Source organism: Synchiropus splendidus, chromosome 3 (assembly GCF_027744825.2).
Source record: "Synchiropus splendidus isolate RoL2022-P1 chromosome 3, RoL_Sspl_1.0, whole genome shotgun sequence".
Classification (NCBI taxonomy): domain Eukaryota; kingdom Metazoa; phylum Chordata; class Actinopteri; order Syngnathiformes; family Callionymidae; genus Synchiropus; species Synchiropus splendidus.
Genome location: NC_071336.1, coordinates 11,607,873 through 11,629,694, shown reverse-complemented (window position 1 = coordinate 11,629,694; position 21,822 = coordinate 11,607,873). Strand labels below are relative to the sequence as shown.

Here is a 21,822-nt window from a genome sequence, read left to right as displayed (position 1 = left end):
AATTAATGAAGTCATCAAGCTTAAGGAAAGTTACACCAACTTGACAAATGAAATGAGAATGGGTGCACATGGTCCAGTGAAGCGACTCCTCCATGAATGGGAAAGGCTACACTTGGAGAACGGATTGTTGTGGAGGAAGACACTGCAAAGAAGGCAACTGGTCTTGACTGAAAAGTATAGAGACATTGCCCTGAAGCTTCTCCATGATGAGAAGGGCCATGTTGGGACAGAGAGGGTAAGTAATCTTTCAAGAGACCGATTTTATTGGCCCTACACGAAGAAGAAAATGGTGAATTTGAAAAACACTGGAATGACTCTCGGGGGTGGGAAACAGCCGAACAACGCCTTATCATCCTCAGGGTAACCCATCAGAAAGACTTAACAGGACCCTCCTTCAACTACTTCGAACACTGAAGGACAAGGACTACAACTAGTCCATGCTAATAACTGCACAAGGCATGAAGCCACTGGATACTCACCTTTCTACCTTCTGTATGGTCGTCACCCACGGCTGCCCATAGATCTACTATTTGGATTGGGAGCTGAGGAGGAAAATACATCCCCAAGAGGATATGCAGAAAAGTGGGCAGCAAGAATGAAGGAAGCCTACAAAGTTGCGTCTGAACACAGCCGTCAGTCAAGCGCCAAAGGAAAACACTACTGTGATCGCCTTGAGAAAGGAGTAAGTCTAGTGGCAGGTGACCCTGTATGAAAGAGGTGGCCCGGGGAAACTAAGATCTTACTGGGAAGACACAGTATATCAAGTCAAAGAACAACTGAACCACGGCCCTGTGTACAAAGTTTCCCCAGAGAAAGGAGAGGGACGAAGTCGTATCCTACACTTCAACCTACTACATTTGGTGAATGACTTTACCTCCTGACCCATCGTCACCGCCATCCGAACTGACAAAGAAAGTCAAAAGTCCCAACCAGTCTCTGTCATCATTTGCGAACAACAGACCATGTCGAGAGATGAGTAAACAAAGTTGGAATGAGCGTCAGGCTAATAGTGACTTATCAGAGTCTGATGAGGAGGAAGAGACTACATACTCGATAAGATTGCCTTTGAGGAGACGAATCGACGGAGACTGTCAAAGACCTGTGGAAGAGTCAGAGGAGGACAGGAATGTCTGTCACCTGCAAGAAACATTGCCTGAGATGTCAAGCGACCCAACACTGAATCCAGGATGGCCTGATGAGGAGGGAGACCTAGGGGTGACCGGGTCACAGGAACATTGCAGACCTATATCCCCTCAGTGTGCGAGTGAACACCAAGAGTATAGTGCAGCGTCATTCATGTATTACACCTTCATGGCAGTCAGACAGCCAAGATCTTCACACTGATTCTAGTCCGACACAGCCAGCTGTGAGGTTAACTTACGATTCTTTGGGTGAGCCTTCCTATAGGTCAGTGTGGGAAATACAACACAACCCAAACCACCTATCTTACTTGTCGATGCACCAGTGGCGACCCTGCTGTGTGTTTACACCGAGCCGCTATATTACACAGGTACATATATACATATACATATTTCATCAACTTAATGATGTCAGGAGTCATTATTTGTTGGGGAGTGTGTGACGCCCACTTATGTGTGGTCACAGAGTGTGTGTTATATTTCATTTAATTGTTCAGCATGGCGTTGATTAACCGGCAGGTATATATTAGGTCAGTAGAGGGCAGGGAAGGACAGAGGTTGGGCATTGAACGATGTGTGGGTCGAAAGGTTTTTTATCACCACTTTCCTCACTATCGACAAATGTGTGACTCTGTCCACATTTTGTTGCAGACGGCGTTCTACTGACCACATTAAGACATCACTTTTTAACTATAGACAAGGTCACAGTATTCAGACCTGTTACATAAACAATGGTGACTTTCTCTTCTCTCAGTGACATGTGATTTAGTTTTTCGTTCCTATAATCTCTCCCGTCTATTGTCAAACCTCCGTTACTTGTGTCTGTTCTTAAGATTTCTTGAACGCGCTTTGTTTTCTGTGTGTTTTCAGCATGTTAACAGCGTGTTGAAACTGTCTGAAGGACTCTTTGAACACGGCCTGGAGATGTTCAGTTCCCTCAAGTCACTCGTGGAGGAAGGAGAAAACTCTTTTCCCTTGACAAAATCCATAGAGAAATTTCTCCATAATTTGAAGCTCTGGCTGGATGACATGATTGAGTCAAACAGGGCTGAAATAAAAAGCGCTGAAGAACGAATTAAAGAAATCAAGCGGGAAGTCATGATCCTTAGGCAGAGCCCCAACTGTCAGCTGGTGCCAGACTCCTGTTTGATTCATTGATCTTGAAATATGATGCACTTATACAAATAAACCAATTACAACTCTCAGGTTACAATGTTGTTTCTTTGACTCAAAGGTTACTTTTGACACCAGATAAGGGCCAACCTTGGTTTTACAACGTCTGGCCATTATGTTCCCTCTGAGTTGAGTTTTTGATCTTGAGGTTCTTTTTCAACCAAACAAACCGGCCACTTGGTGACTGACATTTATGGAGCAGTTGTGTTTGGTTTTGTTTCTGGTTAATCTCAACACTGAGTTTTGGTTTCCTGTAAACATGAACCAACACCTACTGCAAGTATTTCATGAGCGAAAGTGAAAGAAGTGTTTCTGGAGAGTATAAAAAGACGTCCCTGCCACCATTGAAGCGTCTCTCCCACGTCTCTCAGCGTCAGCTCCTGGTTCAGTGTCCTGCTCGGTGACTTCACCTCGTACTGACTGTCGTCTCAGCAGCGATGGCAGCAGCACTTTCAGGCCGCAGTGCAGTGGTGATCTTCATTCTGCTGGGTGTGGCTTCAGTGGTGTCTTCCAAGGAAACTACGGTACATATGCTTATTGGAGTTTACTCTTAATATTGAAAAATACATTCTGAAATATTTTTGCTAATGTACATTTTTACAGGTCAACATAGCGGATATGTTTACCTATTTGGAAGAAAAGTTTGAAGCACAGAAGGTACGTGTATTTTTCTGGAATGTTACATGCCAATTTTGTAGATATACAACTGAGACGGTGTGTTTTTTTTGTTCCTATATTTTTTCTTCTTCACATGTCATACTATCACTGTGGCCGCTGGAGAATATGGTTTCCCAGCGAGTTGTTTCCCAGTTTTTGTCCTATCCATCACAACAATTTCAATGCATATCTGTTTTCAGAACACTGACAACATGGTGAAGGCGTATACGGGACTCTGGGATAAATTCCTGAGACTTTTTGACACCACTAAGTCGCTCTTCAAGAACGAGAAACAATATCATCGCTTAATAGAAGCAACTGAGCAGCTCCTCCTGGACTTCAGTCTTTGGTTCGATGATATGGCTGAGAAGAACGCGGCTGAATTTAAAGAGACAGAAGAATCGCTTCAAACACTTAAGAAGCTTGTGAAGATTCAACAGTCTTTAAAGGGGAATCCAACCACTGAGCAGATTCTCAAGATTTTGAAGGATTCTAAAAAGCTTTAACTGTCAACAAGTGGTGACAGACTCTGTGTTTGTTTCACATTATTGAGCTTGGATATGATGTACTGTACTTGTGCAAATAAAATAAACCAATTAAAACTCTGAAGCTCCAGACTGAAAGTGTTGTCCATTCCTGATCTGTTGCGGTCTAAAATTGCATGGCAGTATGGCCGTCTGGGTGTAGCACACAGGCCAGGAACTTTTTCAACTACACTGTTGTGCCTGCCTGCATGCTGGCCTTGTCCAGCCAATAGATTCACCATCTGCCCAGATGACGCTATAAAGGTCCTTGCACAATGACGGTGGCGCAAATAAATGGTGTGAAAAATTCTGATGCGAATATTGATGTGCCCGTGTTCTTCAATTTTACATGGAATATCGCTGGATTTGTCATGATATCTCCAGGGGTCTGGCCCAAGTGCTCAATCGAGGCTCTGAACAACGAGAGTAGGCTTGACAAAGAGTTTTAATACAGATTAACAATAAATAATACACAAACCGGAACAAAGAACCAAAGGAGTCGACTCCAGAAGTGGAGTAAGGAAGACAAACACGGAGGGAAAGGGTCACAACCTTAAAACAGAAAAGCAGGTGAAGTAAAACTCAAACCTGACTAATGGGGACAACAAAAACGCACTGGGAAACAAAGTCACGAGGCCCAAAACAACAAAAAATGCTGAATAAAACCATCCAAAGAAAACAAAAGGTGAGTAACACAAAACCCTGACATGCGATCGAAGATAGGAGCAAGATAGACAGAAAACGAAGCGAGGAGAACAACTGAGATTAACAAGCACACACGCGGAACAATCAAAGAGAAACAGGAGGTCTGAATCATGAGAGAGAGAGAGTTTTACCGTTGGAATGCAAAGTAACCATCTGGCAACACAAACTGGCACTGAGGTGTAGATGTACTGCTGAGCTGATTAGATGAATCGGGGCCAGCAGAGTTCTTGAGGAAGCTGGAGGGACAGGGACAGGAAACGGAACACACACAAAAACAGACATACGACAAGCGGAGGATCGACAAAATAAAGGGACTTAATGAGACTGCTGAAATGTTGTGTGTGTGTGTGTGTGTGTGTGTGTGTGTGTGTGTGTGTGTGTGTGGAGGGAAGCTCCTCTTGAAGGAAGCGCTGCCTGTCAGCAAGAGAACTGTTTAGATGGACACTTACATCTCACAAACAAAACTTTGGAAAAATCAACCTTGTTCTGAAAAAATAACGCAATGCAATTTCGCTCAGCGAAACAAGGTGGCTGATGTGCAAGCTTGTGTTACACATTTCGTAAGGACAACGAATCAATATCCAAACATGTGTAGGGTTTTTCTTTGTTCAACTTCCTGCAACACAGTCACACGTCACTCGCCTGCAGGTTCATCCTTGCTAATCCTTATTTGACATGTTTTCACTTTCTTCAACAGCAAATACACTAACAGTTGCAATCTTTGGGTACATTTACACAGACTCCCGCCAAACGCACACTGCACACGTGACACCATAAAAATGAACCACACGACTCGGACGCACACAACTTGTACACAGCCTCACACACACCGTCCCATGTACACCGACAACACTTACGTCCACTTTCATATAGTTCACTCCCACACTCACCTGCAACACAGTCACACGTCACTCGTCTGCAGGTTCATCCTCGCTAAAGAGTAAGATGGACCTGCAGAGTCCACTCGAGCAGCCTTTAGCCGTCCTTGACATGCCTGACTAAATGTCTGCGCCTGTTCGCGAATCTGTGCATGTATCCAAAAAGTATTTTCATTTTACAAAAATAATACAAAACGTTATAAAAATAAATAATAATTGAGGGGTGCCTATACTTGTGAGTCCCACACTTGCAATGAAAAACAGCAGGTTTGAAAAATTAATCACGTGTGAAATATTTGCACCAAAAGATGTGCAAGGACCTTAAGAGGCTATTCACAATTCTTAGGTCACAGATTGATTCTTGGGGTTCTCTGTTCTCTCCAACACCAATTCAAACGTAATTTCTGGCATTACCAGACTCCTTCTACACATTTCACTCTGTCTGTAATCAGTTATTTAACTTTACAGGGGTAACATAAGGTCCTATCAACCATTTCTAGTTTTTACCCTTCTTGCCTACTAGTTAAGAAGGTTTGGAGAGATTGCCATGAGGGCACACGCTGGACTTGTAAAAGACATGCTATCACTAGGACAGTAGGTTGTCAAAAGTCAGGAATTATGTCCATGATCTGAAACTCACAGGAATTCACTTATACAGTATACAGTCAATGGTAAGCATTATTTTGTTTTGAATCAAGTTCTTTCTCAATAAAAAACACACAGCCACTTGTTGATGAACTTTCATGAATCAGTTGTGTGCTGGTTTAGTTTTCTTTCTGATGAATCTTTTTTCTTTCTTCTTGTTTCTTTTTCTTGTAAATATTAGTTTCATCTCTGATGAGCCAACACCTACTGCAGATATTTCATGAGTGAAAGTGAAAGAAGTGTGTCTGGGGAGTATAAAAGACGCTCCTGCCTTCATTCCCACGTCTCTCAGCGTCAGCTCCGTGTTGAGTCCCTGCAGAGTAACTGCTTCATTTCAGCAGCGATGGCACTTGCAGGCTGCAGTGTGGTGGTCCTCTTCATTCTGCTGGCTGGGCATTCAGTGACCTCCTCCAACCTTGACCAGAAAATTGTGGTACATATGCTTTTTGGAGTTTCATCATAATGAAAAGTTAATATTTTGGTCATGAATGTCTTTGCAGGAAAAGGGCCAGTGGATGGTCAAAGTACTGGAAGAGAAGACGACACAGCGCAAGGTGAGTGTAATATCCTTAAATGTTACGATGACAACCCTGTAGAAAACACAAATGAAAGTTTGTGTTGTTGTCTGTGATTTTCCAATCATTCCATTTGTCATGAATTTTATTTTACTGCTTTGGATCATCTTCACATCTGTTTCACTGTCATTGTGGCCCCACAGTTTCCCAAGTCTCACTCTTGATCATGTTTAAGAAGAATTATTTAGCCTCTTATTCACCGTCTGCATTGATCACCTGCTGTTTATTGATGTCTAAATCACATCGCATGTCTCACAAGTGAATACTGCGAAAAGGGTTTTTGTGAACTGTCGATATTTTTTGTAAACAATGGTCACGTTCTCTTCCCTCAGTGACATGTGATTTAGTTTTTCCTTCCTATAATCTCTCCCGTATTATTATATTCAAACCTCTGTTACTTACTGTCTGCTTTTAAGATTTCTTGAACGCGCTTTGTTTTCTGTGTGTTTTCAGCATCTTAACAGCGTGTTGAAACTGTTGGAAGGATTCTTTGAACACGGCCTGGAGATGTTCAGTTCCCTCAAGTCACTCGTGGAGGAAGGAGAAAACTCTTTTCCCTTGACAAAATCCATAGAGAAATTTCTCCACAATTTGAAGCTCTGGCTGGATGACATGATTGAGTCAAACAGGGCTGAAATCAAAAGCGCTGAAGAACGAATTAAAGAAATCAAGCGGAAAGTCATGTTCGAGGCTTAGGCAGAGCCCCAACTGTGAAATATGATGCACTTGTGCAAATAAACCAATGACAACTCAACTCAGGTTTCAATGTTGTTTCTTTGACTCAAAGGTGGGTCCACTTCTGAACCTGTTCTAGTGCACTGCATGATGGGAACAGCACCTGCTTGATTCCTGTACTAATACTGCGTGTGCATTTAGCTACTGCCTGGCACAGAGATCAGCTGTCACTACATGAAAGCAGCGTTGTGCCGTCAGAGACTGTCAGGTGTGCCGAGGGCAGAGTGATCCAATTTCACCTAATTTGCCCGAAGGTGGAGGTGGGCGATATGACATTAAATCATGAACAACAAGAATGTGTTGACGTGAGGAGACTACATGGATTCTGTCACATTCTTTCAATACACCAAGGGTGTCAAACTGACCCGCAAAAGGGCCGCAGTGGGTGCAGGTTTCTGTTCCACACTGTCGATCTATGCTGATGCTCTGATTCGTCCCCCACTCGCAGCTGAGCTGCACAAGTTGCTCCAGTTTCCATACACACTCACAGCAGAGGAGCCGGTCAGGTGAGCAACTTTGAGTTATTCTCAAACCTGACATGCCTCGTACTCAGTCTTTCTCAAAAAGGGGGGGTGGGATGGCATGGAGAGATGCCACGGGGGGCACATGTGACCGTGGAACATATTTTTTTTAAATGTAATTGCACATCCGCTCGTGATTTTTTTTTTTTTATCTCAGGCAAATTGATGCACTTTAAGTCTTTTCTGTTACAGACCGATGTTAATAAACTTATTCTTTACTGTAAGTTGATCTATATTACTTTCATTTTTCTTTTCTTTCATTTTAACAAGGATACAATGTTATACAGAGGTGTGCTTATGATCATTTTATAGACAATTGATACTATTTACATAATAGTATTTACATTAAAGTAAATGCAAAACCAATTAAATGTGCTCCAAAATGTGAAGAGAGAATCGTTGCAGTTACGACGCAAGCTGAGGTAAAGAATGTAAAAGATATGTCTGGAAATTCCCCAAACTAGAAGTTAAATTGTCTTTTTTTTTCCCTTTAGGACACCGACTAGTAACTTGCTTATTAATCTTAAAAATACAGGTGAGACTGTGATGAGAAAGATGAGAAACAGTTCTTTAAAATAAATAAATCATGGTTTATTTTTGCCATATTGCCTGCCAATTTCAGGAGACATTTTTAAACAAATACATTTTCTGCTACTTGTTTCTGCAAATATCATGCCAAAATAGCCGAGTGTCAGTCGCTAAAGATTCACACAAATTAAAAGGGATTTTCTACCAGACTTTCAACTAAGCACAGTTGTGCTTTGGCCGAGGTTCCTTTGGTGGTGGAGCTCAGGATTCTTTTCAATGAACCAAGTGTGCCGTGGCTTGAAAAAGGCTGAAAACACTGCATTAAAGGCATCACACACACTGCAAATCACCTTTCCCCCACTCACACACAAAGTCCAGCGTATGCCACTTTCATGTTCGCGTGTACCGACTAGCAATCAGACAGAGAAGTATCTGTGAGAGCGATATTACTTTTGACACCAGATAAGGGCCAACCTTGGTTTTACAACGTCTGGCCATTATGTTCCCTCTGAGTTGAGTTTTTGATCTTGAGTTTCTTTTTCAACCAAACAAACCGGCCACTTGGTGACTGACATTCATGGAGCAGTTGTGTTTGGTTTTGTTTCTGGTTAATCTCAACACTGAGTTTTGGTTTCCTGTAAGCCATGAGCCAACACCTACTGCAGGTATTTCATGAGCGAAAGTGAAAGAAGTGTTTCTGGAGAGTATAAAAAGACGTCCCTGCCACCATTGAAGCGCCACGTCTCTCAGCGTCAGCTCCTGGTTCAGTCTCCTGCTCTGTGACTTCACCTCGTACTGACTGTCGTCTCAGCAGCGATGGCAGCAGCACTTTCAGGCCGCAGTGCAGTGGTGATCTTCATTCTGCTGGGTGTGACTTCAGTGGTGTCTACCAACCTTGAGGGCACTGTGGTATGTAGGCTTTGCAGAGTTTCATCTTTAAAAACTATAGTTATAATAGATACGTCAATGTGCATTTTTTACAGAAAAAAGGCCAGTGGATGATTACAATCATGGAAGAAGAGCTCAAAGAAATGAAGGTGTGTGTGGGTCTTTCTCTGGAAGTAGCATACTGGTGTCCATTAATCAGCTAGAAAATTCAACATTACGACTTCTTTTTGGGTTGTTGTTCTTGTGTCTGTTTTTGCTTTTGGCATGCAATCTGGTCAGGTGTCTCTGGAGTGAATGAGGAGTGTGGGTGCCTGATCTCCTACCTTGCACAGACATCCTACCTCAGGTCGCACTTGTGGCATTCATTTTTTTCTTTAAAATGACCAGTCGCATCATAAAACAGTTGAAATTGCTGTTATTTATTTATACACTGTTACAGCTTAGTAGAGTAGTAGAGTTCAGTAGAGTCACACCATGGTATTTTATTATTCATTTATTATTTATAAGCCAAACCTTTTAGTGATTTTAGATTTAGTGGCTAATATAATTTCTAATATTCAATGTAACACCAGAATCACTTCACGTTACTTCATGACTTTTTTTTTAAACTACTGTCAAGCTGTGTTACTTGTTTGCTTTGTTATTTCGTGTGTACCAGTAGAAATGCTTTAAAATGTAGCATTTTTATTTACTAAATCCTGTAGATGATTGTATGCAGAATAGTGTAGGATTTTTGGATCTAAAAATGAACATGTGGGTTTACTTGATAAAGTCACAAATGTGGTCAAGTGTTTTTTTGTTTTTGTCACTAGTGATGTTTTATTTTTATTTGATCGCCACGTTCTCACGTCATTTGAATCTTCCACTAGAATGTCACATATATTTCTTTTTCTTGTCAGACTGAGAGTGAGCTACTGAAGGCCGTCAACATAATCTCAGATGAATACCTGAAACTGGTTGATGACATGGAGTCTGTCTTGAAGATGAACAGAAATCCCTTCCCTGTGGTGAACACTGCTCAGATGCGACTCTCATTGCTGACTGCGAAATTTACAATGGAAAGTACAATTGAAGAAAATGCATATAAAATAAAGGACGCTGAACGGAACATCAAGGAAATCAAGCAGATGCTGGAGAGTCACAAAGAGTTTTTAGCAGAGCTCTAGCGCTACGCTCAGGCTAGTGGTGCATCTTTGTTTGATTTACCTTTTGAGCTTATGAATGAAAGAAGTGCTTGTGCAACTAAAATAAACCAATTAAAACTCTTGTGCTTCAATGTTTCTCATGTTTTTCTCTCTCTCTCCCCCCAGATATGTACAAGATTTTCGTGTTCCGTTACACCTATAAAAGAAAGTGTGAAACTGACTCAACTCCGTCTGTACTGTGGCTAGCATTAGCAACACTAGCGATGCTAATGCTAATGCGAGGAGCTGCAAAGTTGGAGTCGATTTCTCTGCTGAGAAAAGAAAGCTTGAGAATGTCTGAGGTTCTTGAGAAGGCTGAGAAATCCAAAGGGATTTGGGGCCAATAATCATTGGACAGCATGTGGGATTTGAAGAGCCTAAACAGTACCGTACATGTACAGTGCAAGCTCTGCTCAGTAAACAGGACTGCAGCCTCTGGAACAGGGCGGCCGCACTTTTTCAGCTCACATGACCAAGTCAAAAGGTTCTACCCACAATAGCAATGCAAACCATATTGGGGTTTTTTTTTTTAACTCTAACTATTATCATCATTTAAATTATTATTTAATATTGTCTATTCTTTCCTCTTTCTTTCCTTTTTTTCCCCGTTTAGGATAAAAGTCTAGCAGCCACGGGTCATTGTTAGTTGGCTGTATTCTGCGTGTTTAGCTGGAAGTAAAAACTCCTTAATCTCTGGACAGAGCTCTCAAAATCTTTGCAGGAATTTCCCGCGACTAAGACAATTACAATTACGTGACTCACCCGGAACGATCCAGTCCATCCTCACCTCCTCTATCACCGGCTGGTACAGCAGCGCCACCTGCAGGGACAAGAGCAGACTGCAGCGCATCGACCCAGAGACGTGCAGGTCGGATCAGAGCCGACCCTTCTCACCCTGGTCATGGACTGTTTGTTCCTCTTCCCTCTGGCAGGAGGCTACAGTCCATCCAGACCAGAACCTCCCGTCACAGGAACAGCTTCTTCCCCTCGGCCGTCAGACTGTTGAATTCGTGATCAGCCTTTGTCATTTTATTTCTTATTTTATTTATTTATTAAAAATAATTTTATTTTATTGACAGCACTTTATTCCGAAGCACTTTCCTAGTTGGTGGGATCCCCACTGACCATGGCAATAAATTTGATTCTGAATTGACTCTGATTCTGATTCATTGGAAACAAAAGCATCTTTTGTTCAGGGATGTTTTTTGCTGCACAATGCCACTACTCTGAATGTATTTGAAATTGTTATACAAATACTTTCAAGACATTAAAAGAGCTTTACTTTAAATAAGGTGCGATAAAAACGTGAATACAGCCACCATCCTGATTTATTGTGCCATTGTCACACTGATGCAAAATAAACTAAAAATTTTGTTGTTTAAATGTACGTATGGATCCATCATTTTATTCAGTGATACATCAAATTCATTCAAATTGAAAAATGTGGCTTATTGTATATCTTATATGATTAAACTGAGATTAATTGATAAAAAATTCTCTAATTAACTAGGTAATTTTTTTTAATGGAATCCCACCCCTAGTAAAAATAGATTTCCCACTCCAAGCGAAAAAGGCTCCTGTCAAACAACACCGTGTTATTGAGAGCTTTTGTGAAGCTTTGTTGGTTTCTCGGGCTGCTGCAAGGTGATAGGGTCAAGTGACCGAGTCGTGTGAGTTCAACAAGGCTGGCAGGTTTTACAGTGTAGTGGCAACATCAGGTGCTCATTGGCTGATTTGTGAATGGACTCTAAATAATGACCATCCATAAATGTCTATGTATAAATACATAAAGTGACATTTATACTGTTCTTCTCACTTACTAGATCAAATACCATGCTCTGTTTGCATTTCTGCTCTCATTGTGGCACATGTTTCTCGAGACCTCTAGTTGATGATTAACTGAAAATGAAATGATGGAATTGTCCTTCCAATGTAACTGTAAATGGACTTTGGATACATCGGCTGTCCAGTCCATATCCCTCCTCCTTTTTGACTTTTATGGTTCAGGATCAACTCTACACCAAAGCTCTTTGCTCATCTGGTTGGACTTTACTTTGGCGAAGTTGAAACACCATTTTTTGGTAAGTTGTCGCCACAAGTTATTACTATTATCTACTGTACAGACAAATATCCACAGACCATTGACGGTAGACTTTAAGAGCGCAGGAAGCATTTTTCCGTGCTCAGAGAGAATGACATGGATGAAGACTGGCACCTGCAACAAGAGAAGAGCGGCTGTAAACGATCTTTGACAGAGAACTGCGACGTGATGCTAGAATTTCAAGTTCTTGGTCATACACAAAAAATCAGAGAAGCAATTTACAACTTTACTACCTTTATTATAAATACAATGATTAAGTTTTTTTTTATTTAGCATCTTTCAGAACAATGCACACAAATTGCTTTACAGACATACAACAGGAACGTGCTCAGAATTTACTGCATGTTTGAATGTCTGAACATGCATTGTGTAAACGTGGTGGTTGGATAACGTCTTGGCAAAAGCAGAAGTAAGCTAGAAGTTCAGATGATGTGCTGTAAATGCAAGTCTATATCCATGAATTTTAAGGTGGAAGTACATGTTAACTCTGAGGAGAAGGCTCTGTCGCCCCAAGATTTAAGCTTGACTCAAGCAGCAGAGACACACCTGAGGATCAGAGGGTCCTGGTGACAAGATGTGAATCTCTACCAAAATAAAGAGTAGCCATTTGTCTTTGAAAACACAACAAACAGTGACAAGGTGACAACAATATTCATGATTATGTTTGACAGCAGCGGAGACACACCTGAGGATCAGAGGGTCCTGGCTGACTCATTGGGGGTCAACTTTTCTGCAATGTAATCAGGGGCCAATCGAAGATGGGAAATTGATCAATCAAATTGGACAGAAAGTCAGTTAGAGCCAGTTAGAAGCCTATCTGCTGAGTTCTGAACCAGCTGGAGGCATGAGAGAGTTGCAGTAGTCCAGTGGGGGAGAGATCATCACATGACTATGTTTGTCTGAGTCCGCGTGTGAGAGCAAGGGTTCACTGTTCTGAATCCTCAAGAGTCAAATGGGACATGAGATTTTGGGTTATAGGAGTTTTATAGGAGTGTTTTTGGACAGGCTGCCAGGCTGCCGTCAGGGAAGCCAGGAGAAACTGCTGCGTGAAAGACCAGCCTTTCTGTTTTTGTCTGGCTCAGCTGAAAACTCAGATCTGGACTCATTGTCAGTTATTTCAGGAGTCTCCAGCGCTTTGCTTTTCTGGTCACTGTACTGCTGGATGACCCATGACCTCTGATGAAGACGCAGCTCTCAGACAATGGGCAGTGCATTGCATTGTAAAGCATTTTGTAATGACGATAACTATCACAATTTTAGCCCTTAGCGGTCAATTGTGATTCAAATAACTTCAACTCCAGTTCATCTTTATCTATTAGGTGTTAAGAAAATTACAGTTGGACTTTGCTTCTCACAGCTTTTTGTGTTGTGCCAGTGGAAAGAAGCATCTCAATCCCACAAAAAATAATATGTCGTATTCTCAGCTAAAATATAACCGTTATATTTGTTCAAGTTCAATGGTATAGTGGCTCTTTATCATTTTTTCATGTATTAAACTAGTGCAGTTCCAAGTCAGCCTCTTTAATAATATCTAATGCTAGCAGACCTATATTTAAGTGACGTGTGCATAAAATAATTTCACATTCTTGATGTTTTTTGCCAGTGTGAACTCACAGATGGCCTTGTCGGGACTCAGTGGCAGAACTGTGACACGCCAACAGCTGGTGTTTGTGATTCTGTGTTGCATAACTGTTCTGGTGTTTCTGTCCTTCAACTGGAGCTCAGCAGTAGAACCAGGTGAGTAACAGACTCAACAGCTCAGCTCAGGTGGACACCAGAACAGATGTTTGAAACACAACAAAATGGGACAAAAATAAATGGAAATGGAAATATTATCCAGAATAATTTATGATATAAGATGATTTTATGTTGACAAGATGTGAATTCCTACCAAAATAATACGTAGCCAATTGTCAAACTGTGACAATTGGCTGTGTTGGTAGAAGCAAAGGACAGAGTTGTCACACGGAACGATTAGTTTGTGGATTTCCTCAATTGGTTTGTGTTTTTGTCTTGTGTCAGAGGACGGCATGCAGGAGCTGAGGAAGTCCCTGTTTAGGGATTTCTGCGACAGAAAAAAGGCATCTATATCTGAGGGGAAACGTAGCATTGACCAGATGAGCAATGAAGACCTGAAGCACCTTCTGGTGGACGACAATCATGGAATCATCTACTGTTACATTCCCAAGGTGGGAGACCATTCACAGGGTGCCACCAGAGTGGCTGGAGCCTGCGTCAGAAAATATAGACTCACTTTGTTATTTAAATGTTGGTGCAGTTAAACTTGGAAATGTGTCCACATGTGGTGTACAGGCTGCACTTTGCACAGGTCAGCTCTTGGGAGTTGAAGATGAATGACTCAAATGGAGATTCATTGTCATCTACTGCTTGTTCCTTGTATTAGATCAGAAGGGCCTGGAGCCTCTCTGGACCGGTTCAGTTAACCGCCATTGTTTTTGGACTGTGGGAGGAAACCAGGGTATATTGACATTTATGAACTTTAAGTACATCTCACCATCAGGTGGCGGGCACCAGCTGGAAGAGGGTCATGTGGGTCCTCAACCAAAGCCTCCCATATGCTGACCCCTCATCCATCCCAGGACACCTGCTCCACGTGCCTAATAAGCTCATGCAGCTTACCAGCGGTCCCAGGGACCTGATGAAGGTCGGAATTTATGACCTTTATCAATATGGAGTGAGAAAACAGACCTTGATCACGTCTGGTGGTTGCAGGTGAAGCTGAAGCACTACACCAAGTTCCTGTTTGTGCGGGATCCCCTCATGCGCCTCATCTCTGTGTACTGGGAAAAGTTCCAACGGCCCAACAGTTACTTTTACCAAAACTTTGGAAAGAAAATCCTGCGCCTCCACGGGAAGTGGTTGAACCCCCCTGAAACACTAGAGGACGCTGTGAATTTTGGAGTCAGACCGTCATTCCACAACTTCATTCAGTACCTGCTGGACCCCACAACCGAGATGAATGAGCCGTTCCAGCCCCTCTGGAGGCAGATGCACCGACTCTGTCACCCGTGTCACATTCCGTGAGTAACTGACATCTCATCCTTGACTTCTACCAACTCGCTGCGGTGTTGTGTTGTAGTACTCGACATTGCTTTTTTTTGTCTCGATCTCAAATGCATTTTCACCCGGACTCAGGATTTCTATTCAAGACTGCTCGAGACTGACAGATAAAATTGCTTTTTGCTCAGTGTTATTGTGGATTTTTTCTTTGATATTTGTTTGAGGTGCTGCTTCTGTTGGTTGGTTGGTTATGTCTGCTTATGTCATTGGAACAAAAAAAATCCTTATCCTTATCCCCTGGTCCTGGGGACTACAACGCAATTGCAGAGATATCACAAGTCCTCTCTGCTCTCTCAGGTACGACTTTGTGGGCCACCAGGAGACCCTCCAGGAAGACGCTGCTCAATTGCTGAGAATACTAAAGCTGGAAAACGACATCAAATTCCCACTTCCACACGCGAACGTGAGTTCCCCTCTCTCTGTGATGGAGTGGTACAGTACAGTGCCTGTCGAGGAGAGGAAGAGCTTGTACAATCTGTATGCAAATGACTTCCGACTCTTTGGTTACACAGTGCCAGATGCTTTTTTTGAAGAATGAGGTCAAATATGCTCTTACGTTATTTTATGCGTTTATACGAAGAGAAGGGCTTCTCTGGAGTGGAATCTGCTCTGAAATGACAGGTATAGGCATTGAATGGAGTGAGGAAGTGGTGATACAATACCTCCACAGAGTGCTGAACCTACCTCTGACTAGTGTGACGCACCACAAAAACTGATGGTGTCTTCACAATCGCGAACGATTTCAATAAAGGGCAGCAACATTACGCTGGTTGATGACCGGACTACTGGAAACAGCAGACACAATTCAGTCGCTCCTTATCTCATTATTTCTGACACAGCTCATTTATTTATGACTACACTGGAGTTGGTCATGTGACCAATAAAAACGTCTTTTGCTTGTGTTACATGTGACTGTGAAGTACATCTGTTTGTAATAAAGCTGTAACTGTAATTGTAATAAAGCCTGATAAACACCCTGCTCTAAAATCTTTGGATTGGCATCACTGCTGTTCATAACAAAGCTCAACTAGTCAAAAAATGTTTCCTATTCACATCTACATTATTAAAACACTCGCATAAACAGCGATAGGCATGTCTTGTTTTGCAAAGTTTTATTATAAAAACAACAAAACTGATTTGGGTTCAGAATTGAAGGTGATGATGGTTGTGTGATCGTTCAGGTCCAGTTCAGCACTGCTACAGATGCCAGCGTTTGCCCAGCATCCTTAGTCCTCAAGAAAAGTGATTGACATTTGCTTGACCACCTTGTTGCGTCTGTGGCTTCACAGTCCATCAGTGGCAAACGTGAGTGTGCCCAAGTTGTTGACAATTTCTAGGTGAAACTGTTTGGGAATTCAGTGGGTGGGGTACTCCATTTATGGCCGTGTTCTTAGGGACCTATGCTTGTTGACCAGTGACATAAAGGACACACACCCAGAAAAGTTGAACAGAGGATACAGGAGGATGTCAATATGGCTTTTTTTAGCGTCCACACTTGTGGACTCTTTGAGACGCTGTATTTACATAAGCATATGTACATCAGTGTCCAGAACTTCTCAGACATAAATAAATGTACTTCATATCTTTGTCCGTCTGAACTTTTTTGGTCATCAGAACAATGTGCAAAAGTCCAAAGTTTTATATGGAGCTCTCTTCACAGCGAGCCAGTGGGGCCGGCGATTTGAAGGAAGGGTATTTGGCAAGCTCCTCTTCCAGCCCTTTCAGTCCCGCTGACAGCCCGTCCCCCAGCTCCTCGTCCACTTCACCCCCGCTTCCAGAATTCCTGCCCCCCCCTTTCGGCCTCCCTCCGTCCCGCTCCATAGTCCGTCCATCCAACGTGTCGGCTGCTAACATGTATTTGCTGCCATTTGATCTGGAGTACGAGAGGGTTCCGTTGCTTGAGTTGTCATGGTGACCTCCACCGTTCCCTTGGCTACTCAGTAAAGTTGTCGAGGTGGTGGTGGTGGCGGTTCCGTTCCGCTTCTCCATCAAGCGGAAGCCATCCGAGAGCAAACTGGCACTGCTGGGCGACTGCGGTGTGGCTGAGGAGCCAAGCAGTTCCCGCCCCTTCTCTGATGACAGCGAGTTGTCCGGCAGCTGGCGGGAGACGCTCCTCTGACGCTTCAATAGGTAAAGCACCAGGACACCAAACAACACACCGCTGAGGAAGCACAGGATGTAGATGGCCAGGACGTGTCGACCCCTGCCTTCACCCACCGCCCCGCCAGAATGTGGGTCCTCCAGGGTGAGCTGATAGGCCGCTCTCCGACAGGGGGAAGTGTCCCGGACTCCTGCTGTTGTTTCCTGTATCAGAAATGAGAAAACATTTCTCTTCAGAGGAGGGCTGCGCTCAAGCCTTGCAGGAAAGGGAAGGGGCGCCCACCTGGCAGGTGCACGTGTACGTTCCTAGCGTCTCCGGGGTGACCGTCACCTCCAGGTCAGAGTGATGTTGACGGGTGTGGCGGTGCGGGGGGTGGTCCCAGCTGCAGGACCGTGCCGTCAGCTGCACGCAGCGAAGCAGCAAGCGGAGCCCTAGTGTGGCACGCAGCTCTCTGATTGGTGGAGAGCAGCGACCTGAGGGGGTTGATACAAAACTGTTAGTCCAAAACACACAACAGGTGACAGGATGAATAATTTACCTTCGTCCTTATCACACTCTCGAAGAGCTTTATCGACCACGTCACCCGGACCTGGACTGCACACACAAAAGGCATATTAGCGAGTAAACACTTTGGTCCTGTATAGACCAGATAAAAGCACAGAAACTGTGGCAGGACTATCATTAAAGTTGAAGGCACTTAATGTCAGAATGACAAGTCTCTTTAAAGAGCGAGTGTCTGGCTTTGATGTAAGAGACGGATGATGGAGACACCTACTCCAGCTCTGTGGTGGTGCAGCCTGTCTTCGAGCTCCACACACACCCCAGTCCCCGTGCCTGAGCGCACACCTTGCAGGAGGTGAACATTTCACAACCCACAGCCTGAACGTGGGCCAGCGACTGAGGACTTCCAACTACAGCGCCATCCTGTGGACACAGAGCAAGACGGTAAATTATTATCTCCCATCCAGACTGAAGTTCCAGCAAGTTTGATAATACAGAGGGGTGTTTCACTCCACAATATTTAAGTAGTGTCTACATGCTGACTCCAACAGGATGGAGGAGAAGGCTGAGTACCTGATACAGCAGAATGTTGTTTACTGGCTCCTGGGATGAGAACAGAGGAATTTCCTGAAGGAGAGTGGCGTTTTGACCCACTACTGCCACCCGGTGGAGCTCACCACGATCTGGAATCGCAATCAGAAGGTCGTATTTATGAGAATAATGATAATGCATCGTCATTTATATGGCACCGTTCAGAACGCTGTTCCCAAATGTGTGTAGGCTGAAGAAAGGTCTTACCAGTCCCGAGATGAAGCACCGCCCCCCTCCGCTCCTCACTGCCACTTCCCTGTGTCACAGCCAACTTTGTATATGTGATTCCCTTTCGCACCAGAAGGGGCGCTGCTGTCACACTGGTTTCCATCAGAGGGTGGTCCCTCACGAAGGTCAGCACTTTATCAGGGAGCTTCAGGGAGGACTCAAAGCCCTCTGCCCTCCTAGCGTTGTTCAGACACTGACACAACAGACTGAGTCAACAATCGTTTGATACAGTCAAATGGAGCGTCCACAGCGGTACTGCTTTAGCTACCTGGCCCGGTCGCGGTGTTGGGACGGGTTCAAGGTTGATCCAGTTGTGGCAGTTTTTCTTCAGCTCCTTAAAGGGGCCGTCCATCACTTTACTGATGTCTGAGAGACTGAAGACACACACTGCCGACAACTCTTCGCGTTCCCTGCAAAACAGACACGATAAATGTCACTTCCTGCTTATGCGGTTTATTTCATTATGGCACCAAATTCACTGTTGCTCCAGATTCAAATCAGAACTGATGATCATTACATTATGGGGTCATTTATGTCCAGCTAGAGTTGGAAAGCTATATATTTTTTAATGCTCTCTACTGACCATTGAGATGTGAAGAGTCCGTAGAAGTGTGTGCTGTCGGGGTCCCCTGGTGTCAGCTGCATGGTGAAGACGTCGGTCAGGATGTTGTACCGCTGGCCACTGGGCTTGTCCTCACACACCAGCTGAGCCTTCAGGAAGGTGGTCCAGCGACGCTGCAGAGTCTTCATCCCACCCACATCCGACTATGACAAGCCACAAGTTAGCCTGGGAGCCGAAATACGGCCACCTGCATGACGACTCACCCTGCAGACCCGGGCCACCCTGGGAACCTTGACTTTGGTAAACAAGTCGTATTCTTTTGCCACTTCAGTGAAGAAAAAGTAGATCTTGTCGTCGTCACCCGTCGGGTTGTTGTCCGGTGACTGCTGGATGAAGGCCGAGCTCACAAACTCTGGATCTGGTTCACACGCACACATTTTTGACAAAGATGAAACACATTTTATTTTCCTATTAGCTCCAACTGCAAAAACATAAATATGAATTTAAGGGACAAGACTTCCAAATAATATTTATCTACATAACATCTATCTTGTTTCATCATGTTGTAAATAACTGCTTCTCCTGTTTTGTACATGGATACTAGTATCTTATCTAGTAACTGGAAAACCTCTTTGTGAAACTGGTACATCGTTTTGTGTCGTTTACAGAAACAATTGTGAAGAGTGCATTCTCACCACTAAGCCAGTTGATGGACTGCTCCGTACGGATGCGCTCCTGCTCCGGACCAGTCGCCCGAGAGATGTCAAAGTGAGTTCCCAGAAAGTTGCTTGTGGCTGCTGTGTACAAGGTTCCACCTGAACACAATGGAAAAAGCCCCAGGGATTAAAAGAAAGTCACTCTGATGGTATTTGACTGACCGGTCAGTGACAGCAATCGATTAGTCTCCATGACAACAGACCTGCCATCACCGCAGTATAATGCTGACTTGGCTCGAAAGGACACTTCCCCTTCCCAGTCTCCATGTTCACGCCTCCTTCATCTGTTTTCTCCAAACTGAAGGAGGAGAGGTCCTGGGGGATCAAGGCGAATTAAGAGATAGTCAACTCGGGACTTGAACTTCCATGGCAACACAGGAAATGTTTGGTGCCAGTTTCTGTGCGTGTGTGCATATGTGTGTGCGCGTGGGCATGTTTTGCCAGTCTCAAATCTTGACAATCCACCTTCTTACAAGGACATTTTGGCCTGTCCTCACAAGGTTTAGAGGGTTAAAACCCTAAAAAATAGTTCATTATAACTGGGAGCAAGTTTGGTTCAGAGTCCCGGTTAAGGTCAGCCATTTGTTTTGGAAGGTTAAGTTAACCGGTGAGAGGCTGGGGAAAACATTAGGTCAATGAGAGATCCACACAAAAACAGCTACACTTACAAGAAAGGCACACTGTGGATCGAAGGCGTAAGTTCCACACACGTACACCCGTCCATCACCGAGAAACTCCAGCAGGCGGATGTAGTTGTTACAGTCCACCTGTAGGGGGCGACAGAACATCAATAACAAAGACAATAAAGAGTCAATAAACGCTGAGCAAATGATCAAACATTTATGGAGGTTTATAATTAGGGACAATCGAGTGTGTAAATTGAGGGCTATTGGACATTTGTGAGTATAAATTATTTTTGCATCATTGCAAAAACTGCTCAGGTTCTTCTACTCTGAGCGGAGTCACAGACCTGTCCGTTTGATTCAACCTTGTTCATGCTAAACGTCACTGTCTTCCTCTGTTTTCATGTTCCTTTTCCTTCCACCCTCTCCTTCCTTCCTTCCTTCTTTCATCAGTTTTTCTGCCCTGCATCCCAGTGGAGCAGGAAACCGCCGATCGTGTAAAATAGGTCGCAGCTAATTACACTTCCTTGATGTTAAAACAGTGACCTTCTTTGTTTACATCTGATCTGACCCAATTTCTCTCGACTTCAGGCAGGTTTCCTATATTTCCTGCCTTGTAACAGATCTGAAATCCTCAGAGCCAGGCCGGGGAAGACGCTTGTGTCTGTCTGTGTCTTTGAAAATTTGTCAGAAGTCTCTACAGTTGGTTGAATTGTTACTGAAGCACAACAAATGTGCTCTTAATGAATCCCTTTCTATGGACCCTAAGCTAACATATGCCATAGACACACGAGCACACTCATCTGGCCTGACTCCCAGAATTCCCCATTTGATTCAGAGAACTACACTCCAGTGCGTACAAAACTCTGAGCTATGGCTCATGGCTCAATATCTACCATTTTGACACAAATCTAACACTGTAGTATTGTGCAGTTGGGGAGCACTCACACCAGCCTCTCTGAACCAAGGCCTTTGGACCCCTGAAGCAGAGCGTGTTGGAGCTGTGTGCCTTCTGTTCTGTATTAACCACAGTACACTCTCTGAGCTGCGGGGCTGTTACAGTCCCAATGATCAAAGCTGCGCATTTGAACAACCCTGGTTCACACATCATTACACATCAACATGGTAAAACTGAAATGAAGCTTTGTTCCATGGTGACTGATGAA

The 21,822-nt window shown here is 43.7% G+C and overlaps 2 protein-coding genes and 1 long non-coding RNA gene across 5 annotated transcripts in view; 2 read left to right on the top strand and 1 right to left on the bottom strand.

Annotated features, from left to right (window-relative positions):
- Positions 1-12,550: 12,550 nt before the first annotated feature.
- Positions 12,551-21,822, bottom strand: part of sema4f (sema domain, immunoglobulin domain (Ig), transmembrane domain (TM) and short cytoplasmic domain, (semaphorin) 4F) — a 34,131-nt gene continuing 24,859 nt past the window's right edge. The window contains exons 4-17 of one of the 3 annotated variants that reach the window (XR_008414156.1): positions 20,702-20,800; positions 20,237-20,348; positions 20,013-20,132; positions 19,581-19,735; positions 19,339-19,520; positions 19,024-19,165; positions 18,735-18,948; positions 18,510-18,619; positions 18,211-18,359; positions 17,974-18,029; positions 17,718-17,908; positions 16,019-17,638; positions 15,891-15,943; positions 12,551-15,780 (exon numbers count right to left, since the gene is read on the bottom strand). Coding sequence is in view for 1 of the 3 variants with exons in the window: in XM_053859347.1 (XP_053715322.1) it covers positions 16,973-17,638; positions 17,718-17,908; positions 17,974-18,029; positions 18,211-18,359; positions 18,510-18,619; positions 18,735-18,948; positions 19,024-19,165; positions 19,339-19,520; positions 19,581-19,735; positions 20,013-20,132; positions 20,237-20,348; positions 20,702-20,800 (2,196 nt within the window). In the remaining 2 variants the exon portion in view is untranslated. Of the gene's footprint in view, positions 15,781-15,822; positions 17,639-17,717; positions 17,909-17,973; positions 18,030-18,210; positions 18,360-18,509; positions 18,620-18,734; positions 18,949-19,023; positions 19,166-19,338; positions 19,521-19,580; positions 19,736-20,012; positions 20,133-20,236; positions 20,349-20,701; positions 20,801-21,822 lie in introns of those variants that run through there. The other 2 variants (XR_008414157.1, XM_053859347.1) reach the window with 2 other exon arrangements.
- LOC128755939 (carbohydrate sulfotransferase 12-like) lies at positions 13,870-16,304 on the top strand. The gene is made up of 5 exons (XM_053860050.1): positions 13,870-13,990; positions 14,276-14,442; positions 14,775-14,918; positions 14,987-15,294; positions 15,632-16,304. The coding sequence occupies exons 1-5, from the start codon at positions 13,870-13,872 to the stop codon at positions 15,870-15,872; spliced, it is 981 nt and encodes a 326-aa protein (XP_053716025.1). The 3' UTR covers positions 15,873-16,304.
- LOC128755597 (uncharacterized) lies at positions 18,139-18,931 on the top strand. Its single transcript, XR_008414158.1, has 3 exons — positions 18,139-18,380; positions 18,488-18,638; positions 18,717-18,931. It is a non-coding gene; the product is annotated as an uncharacterized LOC128755597 (long non-coding RNA).